The sequence below is a fragment of the Thermobia domestica genome, chromosome 3, assembly GCF_964235325.1.
Source record: "Thermobia domestica chromosome 3, izTheDome1.hap1.1, whole genome shotgun sequence".
In the NCBI taxonomy this organism is placed as follows: Eukaryota; Metazoa; Arthropoda; class Insecta; order Zygentoma; family Lepismatidae; genus Thermobia; species Thermobia domestica.
Genome location: NC_137456.1, coordinates 66,198,213 through 66,213,929, shown reverse-complemented (window position 1 = coordinate 66,213,929; position 15,717 = coordinate 66,198,213). Strand labels below are relative to the sequence as shown.

The 15,717-nt window shown below is 33.8% G+C and overlaps 1 protein-coding gene across 2 annotated transcripts in view; it reads left to right on the top strand.

Moving 5' to 3' along the window:
• LOC145680463 (uncharacterized) overlaps positions 1 to 15,717 on the top strand; it is a 298,641-nt gene that overhangs the window by 170,975 nt on the left and 111,949 nt on the right. For both annotated transcript variants that reach the window (XM_081751026.1, XM_081751025.1), the window contains exons 3-4: positions 1,469 to 1,621; positions 9,756 to 9,869. In XM_081751026.1, coding sequence (XP_081607152.1) covers positions 1,469 to 1,621; positions 9,756 to 9,869 — 267 coding nt within the window. The remainder of the gene's footprint in view (positions 1 to 1,468; positions 1,622 to 9,755; positions 9,870 to 15,717) is intronic.

Sequence of the window (15,717 nt, the reverse complement as noted above, 5' to 3'; positions counted from 1 at the left end):
AATTTACAAGATATCTTATGGCAGTAATGTTGTATGCACTAGATACATTTCCACAATTTATTTTAAATTTTCCTAGATAAATTGTGAATAAAGCGTGTTCAATGTACATTTTTTTATAACATTAATCTCTGCTACGAACTCTCTTCAGTCTACACTGAAGAGGAATTCGGACCACTGTCAGGGACTGAGTTTGCTAGAATGAATTGTTCACAATAATCTATTTTAGAAAAAATATTTAGTGAATTTACAAAGCTTCTGAAATTAAAATTAACTGTACCTATGGCGTCAGTAAAAGAAGAAAAGTTTTTTTTCACATCAAAAAAAATGACTTTCAAGAAATTGAATGTCCCAAGAAAGGTTATCACCATTGGTTATGCTTTCCATCGAAAAAGACCTGACAATAAGAATACTAGAGTTCAACCAGCATGTATTAGGCAGATTTGTTCCAATCAAAGAGAAGAATGAACTTACTAATTAAATAATGTGATTAATCGAATTAAATGTTCTGTATTTTTTATTTTTTAAAAACAGAATTTTATTTAATTTAATATGTCACATAGCATTTGCATCTAAATTTATGCTGATTAGTCAATGAGTCCACTTTTTATCTTCTGTCTCCGATCGTTCGTACTGCAACACTCGAAGCCACAATCCACCGGCCGCCACTGAGTGGAGGGACAAACTTACGTGTCCTGTATGAAATGTTTTTAGATATTTTTGTCTCATCCCTGTATATATACATCGATAAGGTAGACGACACCACATAACATAAGCTATATACTTATCACTATCTGCTATTATTAGTGAAATATTCTGCTTTTAAGAAAATATACATTAATTTCAGACACCATGTATATACCTAAAAAAAACATAAAACTCTTCCTAATCTACTGTATATCAAAGAGTCTCTCCGGCTTCCTCGTCAATGCAAATCTTGTAATGACTCTATTGTAATAATACTATGTTCAGTTGATCTCGTTGTTCCAACTTCAAGCGACACATGTTTCACTCATTCGATATTCAAATGAGGATGGTGATTATATAATTAAACTGAGTGCTACTGAATCAAATTTGCATTATTTCTTCTACTCTGTAACTAGAAAGGAAAGAAAATCCTTTACAAATTATTTGGTTCAACTCAAAACGTCTACTTGATCATCTTATGGAAGTTCGATTTTTTAATGATTATAGTTTGACCTCATTCTCTTATTTTATAGCAAAGAAATTTCATTACATTTTTTGTATTTTTTGATTTCCCTCTAAAACAAAAATGGTTTAGTCACTGTCATATCATTTTTTAAATCGTTGTTTACACACTCTTAATGACCAATTTTAGTATTAACATTTTGGATGAAATAGTTGTCAAATGTATCCAAAGTTGGCAAAATATGTTCAATAAATTTACAGTGCCATCTTTGAAGCAAACTTGGAAACATTTTTACATTATTTTTATTTTTTCCTTTTTCAGTGGGACGGACGAGGACCGACGGTGGCTCCAGCTATAGTAGTTCCTGTTTACCACTATGAAGCCTCTGATCATGTTTATACTGTGACATCATCACCGCCCCGCAGTCGAAACCAAAGACGACAAAACACAATCAAGGATGACTATTATGATGAGGTATGATCAGAATTTAAAATAATTCTAGGGATAAATTCCCTTAAACCCTGCCGCGATTACTTATATCACAAATCATAATAAACCGAACAGAACCTAATCTAATCTAACCTAACGTAACAAAACTAAACCTGCCCTAATCTACAGTATGTGTGTGTGTTTTATAAGTTGGCAGGGTTTATGGGAATTTACGCTTAATCCTATATTATACTAGCAGAATTGCCCGTTCTTTGCACGGGAAGAATAAAGTTTAATAAATATAAAGCCAAAGATTTCAATATTGTGTGAAATTTGAATTTGAAAACGAGAAATTATCCCATTTTTCTTCTTTAGGAGCGGAATTTCTGAAAACAGCTCGCTCATTTTTTTTAAAGCAAGTCAACTATACAAGAATAAGCTTTGCAGTTTACATATTCCAATGATGCATGACTCAATATATACTCGAACAATATAATAACTAAGATTATTTAACAATAGATAGCTACAAGTAACCATTTACGAAACACACCATCAATCGTTCTCTCTCTCATTCTTGCACTGTAGCGACCTCTGCAGAAAACACAACAGTTCTGCTTATGTAGGTGCATGAATAAATGCACACACACAGACATAACATTTTCAAAACATTGCTCGAAATAACATGATGACGAATATTACTGGAAATACATATGCCTATAGTATGTTAGATTATTACACAAACAACATACAGAAAAAAATTACTGTAGTTGACAACATTCAGTTGTTCACATATATCACTGTTTCCCTCTCCTAGTACTGACACGGCATGTGGTGGGCAACATCATGACCATGGGTTTTCTGGAGGTACTCAGTGCCGTGCCGTGGGAGAGGGGCAAGCGGGGCTACGACCACGTGCACCGAAGTAAAGGGGCTCAAAATTCGGGAGGAAAAGAGTAATAAAAAGTGCTCAAATTCGAGGAAAAGCACGATTTAGTTTTGAAAATTTTCTTACTCTTCGCGCCAACCATGGTTGCGCTTCGCGGCGGGTCTGTCGACCTCACTACTATGCAAGAGAGTGCTGTAGTATACTCTCGCCCCGGGCGTTGTTTTTCCACAACACGCCACTGAAGGTACCCCCGTTTCCTTCCGCATTTTTATTCTACCACTTATTCCATCATCATTCATTTTCCTTCATCATCTATCTTCCTTAGCCAAAAGGGCATAATCGTGGGACGTTAAATTGAAAAATGTCGGTACTTTTTTTCATTCCACTGACACGGCATATAATGAGCTTTCCCAGGGATTGCAGACTAAAAATTATGTGACCTTTCCATCCCTTCGAAATTATTTTACTTGCTCCCGGCAAAAATAGCTGTCTTTTCTGCATGAGTAGTTAGGTGTCGTCCCACTTGCGACAGTCCTATCAGCGACAGGAACTGTTAACTGTCTATGAGCGACCGATTCGATCTGTTAATTGCCCTGTGAGTCACTGATTCGTTCATACTAAGATAATGGAAGAAGATAAGGTTCTCTCTTCTTTAACTTGTTTCATGCTAATGTAATTTAGAACCTAACAAAATGTACTATAAAAAAATTCGCTCTACCTGAATTTAATATGTGAGAATGCTCTCATTACATTAACAATCTTTTATACGTTTTTCCTAATATTATATTTCTGAATTAATTTCTATGAATACACTGATTATATCAAGGGGAAAACTAACTAAATATTTAGAGCAGCTCCGCCTTTGTCTATGATTCTAATATACTTAAACATTTCATGTTACAATGATACGGAGCATAAGTTTAGATTTAATATGTTTGTGGCATAAGAAAGAAATCAGAAAGAGGTAGGAGCGCCCGAAAAAAATTTCTAGGGAGGGGCATCTTCATGGTTGCTGTATCACGTCTGGTATATCTGGTATTTAATATGCGTGGTTTGCTATATTACGTATACATTTTCGTGAGCCAGGGGGGCGATCCCTGCCTTCCCATCGGGCGCACATGGAAAGAAGGCGTTCACCACTTGAGAATGTCAAAGAAATCTAAAAACACGGTGTATTCGAAGAAATTATTACACAAGTTAGAAATCTCTCGCAGAACTTAACAGTTGGTCTAGTTATAAGGGATTATTTCAGATTGCTATATGACAAGCTTTTTTTTTTTTTTTTTTTTTTAAGTATAGGCCTGAGTCAAAACAAGGGAGGAAGGCAATTAAGCAATTAATTTACGTTTTAGTAGCTTACAATAGGGGGAAGGTAGTTTAAAGTTTGTTTAGCTTTTGGATTGTTTAGAGTGAACTGCATTCTAATTGGTGGGATTAGTTGAGAATAGCCAATCAGATGTAACGGATCTCAAAAGCTGTCTTTTATCATTGACACTTTTTTTTTTTTTTTTCATTTTATTCACAGTGTCTTAGGAAGTCTAAAAAGTAGATAGTTGGCGAAACTGTTTCACGTTTTTCAAAATAAAATATATTACTGTGCTTAGTGAGTAATTAGATTTGAATCAAATTAAGTACAGAAAACAGAGCTTTTGAAGAAAGGGGATATTTCAACTGATTTTCAATAATTACATAGGAACAGTGGCGGATCCAGGATATGACCAAAAGAGGGGCTAGACCATAGTTTGCCGCTTTATCCAGTGTAAAACAGGATTGAAGTCCATTTTATGCATGTATACTTGAGGGTCAAGGGGGGGAGGCTATAGCCCCTATAGCCCCCCTTGGATAGGAATATACTTTTCATGGAAATATCCCTGTTGTCTCGTTAAGTTATTTGATATGTTTTATGTCAAGTCTAACTCAAAATTAAAATAAGTTTTATTTGCACTCACAGTAGAGGAAAAATATATTTGACGAACAGTATCACTGGCACGTAGATATTTCATACCAAGGTTGTTCGGACTCTAATAATGCCAGAGGCAAACATATTTTACGAGAGGGAATCATATCATCTTCCATCATCTCAATGTAAATGAATCGGTCGCTCATAGGACAGGTAATAGTTCCTCTCGCTAATAGAACTGTCGCTTCTGGGACTAATTCGAGTTAAGGTAAGGATTCCAAGAAATTAGGTTACGACAATTAAAACCAATTCCTTGTTTCTATATTCGTGATCATTTGAAAATATTCTAGTGGGGAAAAGTTCTCTCTGCCAGGGATGAAAATTTTCATCTCCAGGGAGAAGTTCAGAGGGAGAAACCTTGGTTTTCCCTATGATTTCTCACATTGCTGGTAGTGACCAAGTTCCAATGATTTTCGGATTGCAAAAGCACCAAAATTATGAATTTCAAAGCATTCATTATTTTCTCTATATGAGTAGACGCCTACCCCTAGACCGCCATTATGCACTCCAATGGCCTCTTAACTCGCTACTACTCCTGTAAAAGACTTCAGCGCCTACTGGTGAATGGTACCGTACTACTCACTTTGGGGAACCTGTGTTTTAGAGATATAACTTTTCCTTTTCGGCGGCAAGGCTACATAAAACGGGATTTGTTCTTATCCGTATTTTACACCAGAATCGGGAAAATCGGGAAAACGGAGATTTTTCGAACATTTTTTTCCGAAATTTTTGCGCCCCTCTGGACCGGGCGTAGGTTCACGTAGGGATATAAGATTTTTTAAAAGAAAAAATACGTTGTTATGTATCTAGTACGTGTGTAAAATTTTAATCTTGTATCTTGAAAACTAAAGTCGGGAGAATTTTTTGAAAATCTAAAAATGACACGTGTTATACATATACATATATATATATATATATATATAATTTCAAAAATGAACGAGCCTTTTCCAATGGTACCACTCACATTCACCTGAACTGGAAAATTTGAGAAAAACCCGGAATTTCTTTTTCTTTTTAATTCCCGCCAAAACACTTTGCCCCTCCCGCCCGGGCCTGAGTTCACGTAGGGAACTGATTCTTTAAGAGAAAATGTTGTTATGTATATAATGCGTGTGCAAAATTTCAATCTTGTATCTTAAAAACAAAGGGCGGGAAAAATTGTTGAAAGTCTGAATTTAGGTCCTATATAGATACACATATTACAAAAATTTACTACGTCATTACTATTTGGTCTAGAGTCATGGTTAAAACGTCATTTTCTTCAGTATAACGACTCCTTTCTAACGGTACCACTCACATGTCCGTATCATACATCTGAACCGGAAAAATCGTGAAAAACCGGAATTTTTTGAAAAAATCATTCCCTCGGAGCACTTGCGCCCCTCGGGCCCGGTCCCGGTTTCACGTAAGGATCTCAAAAAATATTGAGAAATACTCAAAGGTACATATAATCTGAATGCAAAGTTTCAATCTGATATCTTGAAAACTAAAGGCGTGAAATTTTTTTGAAATTTGCCTTAAGAAAAAAGTCACTTCCCTCCGTCCTCACTTGGCGCCGCCAAGTTGACTATCTGGTTCCAAAACACAACTGGGGTGCTCTTTGGTCCATCCTTGACTTGATCAATTAAAAAAAAAGGCTTAAATACCTGTTATAGAACCTAAATAAGCGGTCAAAGACGATACTACGCAATGGTATAAGAATATACCATAAATCCTAAAAGGGTTAAAGTATTATGCGAAACATTACTCGGATTTGTGTCCGAGTCAAGAACCCCTTTCCCTCAATTTAAGACCACGCACACAGAAAAAAATATGCGCGTTAGCCATTGTAATTTCTCCGAACAAAGTGCAGACTAACAGATATTCTCGGAACAACTGACGTGTAACCTCTTAAGATACTCGTATCTATTTACAGTATTTACGTAGGCGAAGTGGATCGCCTGTTGCGATAGCACTGACCGAATAATGTTTGGTTTCACAGCTAAGTCGTATCAAATGCTAATATACGGAAACAGAACTGAGAAATTCTTTAAATGCATGACACGTTCATTAACTTTGTCTTGGTTTACCAGCGACTACACACGTAGGCTACACACGTAGGCCCTATTATTTATTCAAATTAACTCGACTAGGTGAACATTAATCATATGAACACACATGAAACAAAATCTAACATTAAGAAGAAATGAATATTTTTTTTCAAAGAAAAAGAAAACACCTCATAGCGATTAGTTACATCATCATTCATTACGAATTAATACACATTTATTTTACTTTCTATGTAGCCACTAATAATGCAACCTAAATATTAAAAACATCATTTGAATTTTTTGTAAACCGCGTGCTACTTTTTACTGTAATATTAGTGCACGACCTTGAGGTTTTAATAAATTACAGTTCACACAAGAATTTCCTTCTGGGTACTGTAAAATACCAGTATATTTGTATAATACATATTGGAAAGGTCAGGAATCTTGTATTACGCACATTGTTTTGCAGTATCGAATGATGTGTAAAATCAATTGTTACAATTTCAAAGTAGTGTTTATTCTATTTTGATTTAGTTCTATTTATTTATTTAGGTGAGCTAGTGTCCTTCAGTTTCGGCAAGGTTGTGTTACATTTGGTGGAAGATGGAAGATGATATTAACTCTAATAGTACTCACAAGTATTCTTAATCGGAATATTTATAGTTGACGATAGTGTTTCTTCCAGACATGTTTTTGGGGGGCATTGCCCCCCCCCCCCCCGAGCTCTCAGAATGCCCCCGGACGAGACCAAAATAATACGTTTATAATATAATAATAAATAAAACAGTGCTAGCAGTGCCCCCCGGAATACTACATGTGCCCCCTCGGAACACTTTTTCTGAAAGAACAACTGGTTGGCGCTCTGGAAACGTAGCTTCAAATTTTAAATTCAGTGTAAAGTCATTGGACTAAAAGTACCATATCAGTGACCAAGGTCATAACTTGTGGGGGGAAGGGAGCAACTGCCCCCAGGGAAGCTCCCCGCCGTTCGAGGTTGGCCCATTTTAAGACAATTTTTTGTTTACTCCATCTACGATACGGATGAAATTATAAATGAAGTATTTGGGGGTGCAGTAGTTCAGTGATAGAGCGTTCACCTCCGGTGCTTGGTGTCCCTGTTCGATCCCAGCTCGCGCCGTGTGGACTTTGTGGTGGATAAACACCGAGCTCGTGGGTTTTCTCGGGGTTCTCCCGTTTCCTCCTACTTTCTTCATTCCACCATTTCATTCATTTCTCATCATCACCGTCTCCTTTAGCCTAACCGGCGTAACCGTGGGATGTAAAACTGAAAGATTTCATTTCATTTTATATAAATGAAGTATCAAACAGGTTCACTACATTGCATAAACAAAACAGCACACAAAAGGTAAATAAAACAAAAATGAGTCGTGGGCCCATTTCAATAAAAAAAAAAGTCTACTATTAGGGGCCCTAGAAATAATATTTATTCATATGGCTTTGAGATTTGTCAATATTGTCCCCTTAATTAATTTGTCATGTATGGAATGGGCTGAGGGGCGTAACTAACGGTCCCGCAGACCTTGCCGTGCGGGAGGGCTCCGGGGGGCCATAAAGAGTAAGAGAATGATGGAAAGAGGGGGCCCAAGAATTAGAAAAACAGCTTTTTCTAGGGTCCCAAATACACGTATTAATGCCCCCCCCCCCCTTCCAGAACAATATGTAAGTTACGGCGCTGTCAGTGAGTTCTATTCGTCGTTTCATCAGCAGAGACATCTCGTTCATTCGCATTTACTTTTCAAAATTAAGAAAGTTAGAAAGTAGTTAGGATGATCATCTCAAACATCACACAACTATTTAGAACGAAAGCATTGCCTTCGTTGTGTTTATATCATTGATGGCTGTGTTGATACGATATTGCATGCAGAAAAACGAAATGATAATTCGGAATATGTTTTGTTAATTTATCCCTATGCTCTTTTTTTTTTTTTTTTTTGCACATATCTAGAAAATGATGTAAACAACGATGGGACTAAACTGATATTATTTCAGAGAACAAGTTTTATTTATTTCAGTGCCTTTATGTACAATTTCAAGAGGAATGGTAGGTAGTTCAAGTACTCAAACCTCTTGCAGAGCACGAGATCCTTCATGGCTAAGCGGTTAGGGTACACGCATTTAGCGTGGGAGATTCGGGTTCGATTTTCGGCGGGACGTCATCTTTTTCGGATTCCACATTATGCTATAGTTGTTGTCTCATATAGCCTCCCCGGCGAGAGCTCATGTGGTTCGGATTCCACGTTAATCAGTAGGTCCACGTCTCATATAGCTTCGCTGCTGAACGGGACGCTAAACTAAAATCAATCAATCAATCAATCATATAGCCTCGTTGCTGAAAGGAACGCTAAAATTAAATCAAAATTATTTCAGGACACGAGTTATTTTTGTAAGTATATCTTAGAACAGTGTTTTCTTATTTTTCCATATTCTTCCTCAATGGGTGTTAAAACTCCGAACGCCTTGAGTACCTTCTTCTTTTTTTTTTTTTTTTTTAACCTAATGGACCAAAAGAAGTATTGGTTTATCTGCAAGATATAACATCATTTGTATCTCCAATGAACTCCAGATAGCATTCTTACTAAATATTTGTTAGCGTTACTATATGTCGTCCCTTTCGAGACAAAAAGGCGTATCTCATTTTCTTAACTTTTCCAGGAAACAAATTTAAGCCTTTTGTCATAATTTATTCTATCGTCTTCTTTTAAAATTTAGTTTGATATCCTTCGTGTCAGGTATGTAACTTACGAGATCAAATTAAATTTTGACATAATATGATAAAATAAACTTACAGTAACATTTTAAAACTTGTCTCCAGAAAAAGTTGAGAAAATGAGATACGCCTCTTTGTCTCGAGAGGGACGATGTATTTACAAGCACATCGATTTTTTTGCTAATCACAAAACTTTTTTTCTGTAGAGATTGAAGGGATTAGAGAATAAAGGTAGTATATAACAAATTGTACATTTCGAGAAAGTGGAGGTCAAGAGTTTTTGTGGGGGGGGGGGGTAGCACACTCCCTTCATCGTTTCTTCATCCAAACGAGGAATCACTTACTGAGGCGTTGAGTAACAAGAATAACTCAGAACACTTTCATCCTCCATGTTTTGAGAAGTATAACATAACACCTCCAGTCTTTAAACAGTTTAATTTACACCTAATTTCTACTCGTGTTATTAATACTTACTTATCTATTACTATTTCTTATTTATGGTGTAAGCTATATAATTTCATAAGAAGTGCTTAAAGTATATGTTATTTTCATTTTTTTCTTTCCTTTCTTGGCAGCATGATAATGATGCTGAGTATCACGATACTCTTGATTCCTTAGCGAACTCCTTCGAGTCGACTCGTGTAAAGTCTACTGGAAGAGATGCTCAACAACCTTCTAGTAGAAGATCAGTAAGTTATTCCGTAGAAATACGTTTTTTTCTAATTACATAGTAGAACATCATAATTATTTCTTTCAGAAAATGGAAGTATATTTATTTTCTAATGGACTATATATATTATACCAATGGATACGATATTATTGTCTTATAAATCATTCAGTTGCTAATAATATGAGTAAGATTATTAAAGTATATATATTAACATATAGTAACATACATCGAAAACTTTCAACTGGCTGTAAGAAAACATAGGCCTGGTTTGGAGTGAGCGTCCAAAACATCCATGAAGTGGAATTAACATTTCTATGGAATTTAATCTGATTTCTTTTGTATAGTAACTTTTCACAGTTTAGGTGTATTTTACCAAATATAAACAATGTAAAGATAAGCAACCAGTAAAGGTATTATTTAAATGCTTAGCTGAGTTAGTACCAACACAATTCTGAAATGGATGAAAAAAAGTAAGTTTGAATACTCTTTCATGTATGATTTGCATCCTCTCTCATGTATGATTAGCTAGCGGTACTGTATCTAATTGTAAGTAATGATGCAAAAATTTTCGTCTGTAAGGGCCATCATCAGGCATAAAAGTAGAGAAAAGAGAGAAAGCAACATCAAAACTATTCTATTGTATCGTAATATAATCAAAATCAAAACTCTTCTGTCATATCTTCATATAATCAACATTATAACTATTCTGTCATATCGTAATATAATCAACATCAAAACTATTCTGTCAAATCGAAATATAATGAACATCAAAACTATTCTGTCAAATCGAAATATAATGAACATCAAAACTATTCTTTCATCATTTGCAAGTCTAACTGAAGTAAACTCTTGGCACAATAGCTATTAAGGACCAAGACCTTTCACCCAACCTGTGATGCTTATGCCTGGGAATGATGTATGGTCAGCACATCGGGTACAATCCCTTATCGAAATTTATCTGTATCATAAAATCATCCATACCCAACAAAATAAATTTGTCAACGTAAAAATGGCGCCTATCTGAGTGCAAGGAACAATAGGAATAGCAAATTCTCCATTTAATTTTTTTATCATCGTATTACTTTAAACGTTGCAATTTGTTTCTTTCCTTATTTTATGTATTTTATTTCTTTGTTTTTTTTTTTTTAAAAAAAGATCAAGCCTTATACTACCGAATTTTTTAAGTGTTTTGATACTAACACAATTGTAATTTTAATATTGAAATATTCTTTGGTAATGTAACATTTGTTCATGCATTTGAAGTTCAATAATTAAATTTTTGCTCCTTTCAATGTGACACAATATTATAGTCATTTCTAACATATAATAAAGTAATCTTGAAAATTATTGAAAAAAAGAAAAGACTAACCTTTGGTACAGAACTTTTTAATGTGCTGTAATACTAACACACAGTGGCGTATTTAGGGGGGCTTCCGGGCTTAAGCCCCCCCGAAATCTTACTTACTATAGTAAAGTATATTAAATATCTTGCAGAATTTTCACATTTTCAGGCAAAGCCCCCCCCCCCCCCGAAAGTTAGCAAAGCCCCCTCCGAAACAAAATCGTAAATACGCCACTGCTAACACAATTGCAACTTAGCATTGATTTGTTTCTAGTAATGCCACTATTCTTTCATATATGTATAGTTCACTCAATTAATTTATTTTTCCTTTTAATGAGATGTAATTTTTTTGAATTTTAAATGTACAAAAAATTCATCTTAAACAGGAGCGCTATAAAATAAAAATATTAATTTCTAAACAAACTTTCTACAAGTGGATTTGAATATTATTTCTGCGAGTAACACTCAAGTAAATATATCTATATACATATATGCAATATTCAAAGTAATTTATCACTGCTTGTGTTTGTTGGCACTTTGTGTATTATTGATTAATAATACTAGAAGATACAACCAAATGTATTAAAATATATGTAGTGTAAAACGTTATTCTATATTTAGTTTCACTTGCTAAAGCTTCTATGCGTATTATTACTTTGCACTATATAACACAATGTGTGATTAGCACAGTTCTATATTGTGGCTGCACTGCAAATATTTAATATGCTATTGTAAGATTTAGTAAAGTTTATATGAAAAACTTCTTTGTCTCCATGCTCAATATCTTGATTCAAGGAACTATGTAATTACATCAACTATACATAATGAACAAAATCATATGTCATAATAACGAAAGTTCATTCTCATCTACGTATTCGAGTAAGAATCCAATGGCAGATGTTTCAGCAATAAATTTTGACCATCATCAGTTATTTTTTTTTTCTTTTTCAATTTCGGAAACTACATTTTAGATAAACCTTATTTTTTGTAGAGATTCTAATTGCTGGTTATTAAACCATTGCTCTTTCGTTTCCATGCTTCATAACAATTGTTGTCTTCCCATTACTTTTGCTATCTTCTCATATATCCAGTAGCTGTGCAAGTAATGGGAAGACAATACAGGTTTGAATCCAACAAAACTCAAAAGCAAGGCTTTATTAACCAACAATTATAATCTCTACAAAGAATAAGGTTTATCTAAAATGTATTCTTTCAACAAGTTTTTTTTTTTTAATACGCATTGATGTTGGCGAAAATTTATCGTTAAAACATCTGCAATTGGATCTTTACTGGGCTGCTTTAGATAAGTGTTAAACTTTCCTTATTATTATTATTATTATTATTATTATTATTATTATTATTATTATTATTATTATTATTATTATTATTATTATTATTATTATTATTATTATTATTATTTGATATGGATCTTATTGTTTCATTAAGTAAAATCATACATCATTAACTTTATGTAAAAATTAGAATTAGCATCATCTATTTGTCATAATTAGGTTAGACGAAAAAGTAGTTCACTACTCACTTTATTCTGTGAAAAATAGTGAAGCACTTACAGTGATTTCTTTGCTAGGCGTTTGATGACCTTTGTCAGCACCGAGGCTAGATGACACATGGACCCACACAGCTTAATATAAGATCTGAATCTACTATAGAGAATTGTGCCTAGTTCCCTCGCACCAACATATTTTACATAGAATATGGAATACAAATTATGAAAGGAAAATTAAATATGTTTTACAGTAAACATATGCTTGCAAAGTAATTCGAATTTTATGTATCAATTTGATGATAGGAAATAATATTTATGAATCTTTCGATCAAAGTGAAATACGATAAAAATCTGTCTATATTGGCTATCATTAATTCTATTGAATAGTAGGTAACTTAAGAATATACTTGAACCGAAAACTATTGTAGACTATACTATATGCGCTTCAAATACAGTAACTAATTATTATGTGCGTGTTTATTTGTATTTTATAAATAATATACCAGGTGTTCACAAAGTCTCCTCCCGGGCCATTTTCTCAGAAATGGTTAAGAGTTGGAGATTTCTGCTTACACGTGGTGCATGTATTGTGAGGGCTCATTGTTTGAAGTACTTGTGAGTGACTCCCAAGGACCAGAGGGTAGGGGTCAACTCGAGCACTCAATTAATTTGTCAAATTAGATCAGGTTCGAAAGCTCGTAAGAAGAGAAGATTGTTAACGTTTATTCGATATCGGTACCCCAAAGAGATCACGAATGGTAACAGGCAAACTACAAGTTCAATCTCTGTCGTTACGACTATGTAAAGTCTGGTCCCAGGGCATTTTCTCAGAAACGGTTCGGAGTGGGAGATTTCTGCTAATACGTAGTGAATGTACTATGGAGGCCTACTGTTTGAAGTGGGTAATTCCAACTCAGAAATTTCAAACGGAAAAGTATTTCAAATTGAATAGCATTTGAAAGTTCGTAAAAGAATGTCAGTGTAAAAAAAAAAAAAAAAAAAAAAAAAAAACTACACACATGCATTCTAACCAGCAGAAACATCTACTCAGGAAGTAATGAATAAATCGCATCCATAATTTCCTAGGTCCCTTGTAGGAACCAACGGAATGATACCTACCAAGTACAGGAATTTGTTTGCCGACATACACACACGGTTTCGCAGGTACACTTACAGTAATAACAACTTGAATTTGTTTCTGCGTTATTAAGTTTCAGAATAGTAGAATCCGGATTCGGTTGTAAGTTTAATGGTAGTTTATTTCACGGTAGGCTGAACTCTTCTGTCAATTTCGAGTTTTTGACAGTATAGGCTACTAACACAAACGTAAAAATTATTAGAAACATTCGGACCAAATCGAAACATCAAATCGCTCATAAAAGACAAGAGATGAAATTGTGGGTTCAATACTGTCTGAACAAAAATTACCCATACAAAAATTCACGTTCACTTTCGTACAGACAGATACAGTATTGAACCCATAATTTGATCTCTTATCTTTCAGGATCGATTTGAATTTCGTTGTGGTCCGAATGTTCCCAATATTCATTACTTTTGTATTAGTAGCCTATATCATCAAAAATTCAAAATCGATAGAAGAGTTAGTCTACAGTGAAATTAAACTACCGCTAAATTTACGACTGGATTCGGATTCTAATATCTCTGAAAGTTAACAATGCACAGTGAGGCCAAACGTTCGAATTTCTTGCACAAACTCAAAAAATAAATTTGGCAAATTCATTGAAGTAACACATGGAATATATTGTTAATTGTCCATACACGACAGATCTGCTTAGTTGAAAGTAAAAAAGGAAGTGCACGTCTTGTATGACATGCGTAAAAGTGGCAGTTCTTACACTTGTGGGCTTTTAGACGCGGACTCCAAGACGGAGTTCGAGTGCACATATTTCTTTGGTGTTTTTACTGATAGATTTCAGCTTAAAGATGTCGTTAATACCATCCTTAACTATCGTTTTTCACTTTAAATTACCGTGTAATACCATTCTATGAAACAGAATGATAAAAAAACGAACATTATTTACGTGTTGCTCTTTGTTTCGTAGAGATATCAGGCCATATCATGTCCAAATAAAAAAAAACTGCAGTTTTGTATGATACATGTTTGTGTCAAAAGCACTAACAAAAGCCGCGCATATTTGCGGCTTTACGATAAATTGCTTATGATTCTACAGCTTGACAACAATAATAATAATAATAATATTAATAATAATAATAATAATAATAATAATAATAATAATAATAATAATAATAATAATAATAATAATAATAATAATAATAATAATAATAATAATAATAATAATAATAATAATAATATTTTTGTTGCATACTGGAAATTACAGACAGAACTGCCCGCTTACAATTTTCATACAAAAAGACATGCAAATAGCAAAAATAAACATAATACATAATAAAATACAAATGATACATGCACAGAAGAAAAAATCATGCATAAAACAAACATGCTCTTATATAAAAGAAAGTAATAGTCTCAGCTGATTATGAAATGATTATATAACTGTCTCTGTATATTGCTAAAATTATAATAAAAAATGTCAATAACTGGCAAAATCATTGGCCACTGATAAGATTTTATGCAGAGGAACATCATTGAGAAAGTGAATAGGTTTAAATATTTTCGGATTTCTTATGTGATAACTTGTTGTACACAGAGTTATTATTGATAACAGATTCAAATTACCGTAAAGAATTGAATGTAGCATTTTAACATCCAGAATAATCCTTCTTTCAGACAACCTTAACATACTTAAGGACAACCTAACTTCATCCAATGGCATACGTTCATAACACTTAAACTTCCAGCGTAACCACGCAAGAAAAAGATTTTGAATTATCTCCAATGTAGTAGATATATAATCTATATTCCTATTCCATATAATTGAACAATATAATAATAATAATAATAATAATAATAATAATAATAATAATAATAATAATAATAATAATAATAATAATAATAATAATAATAATAATAATAAT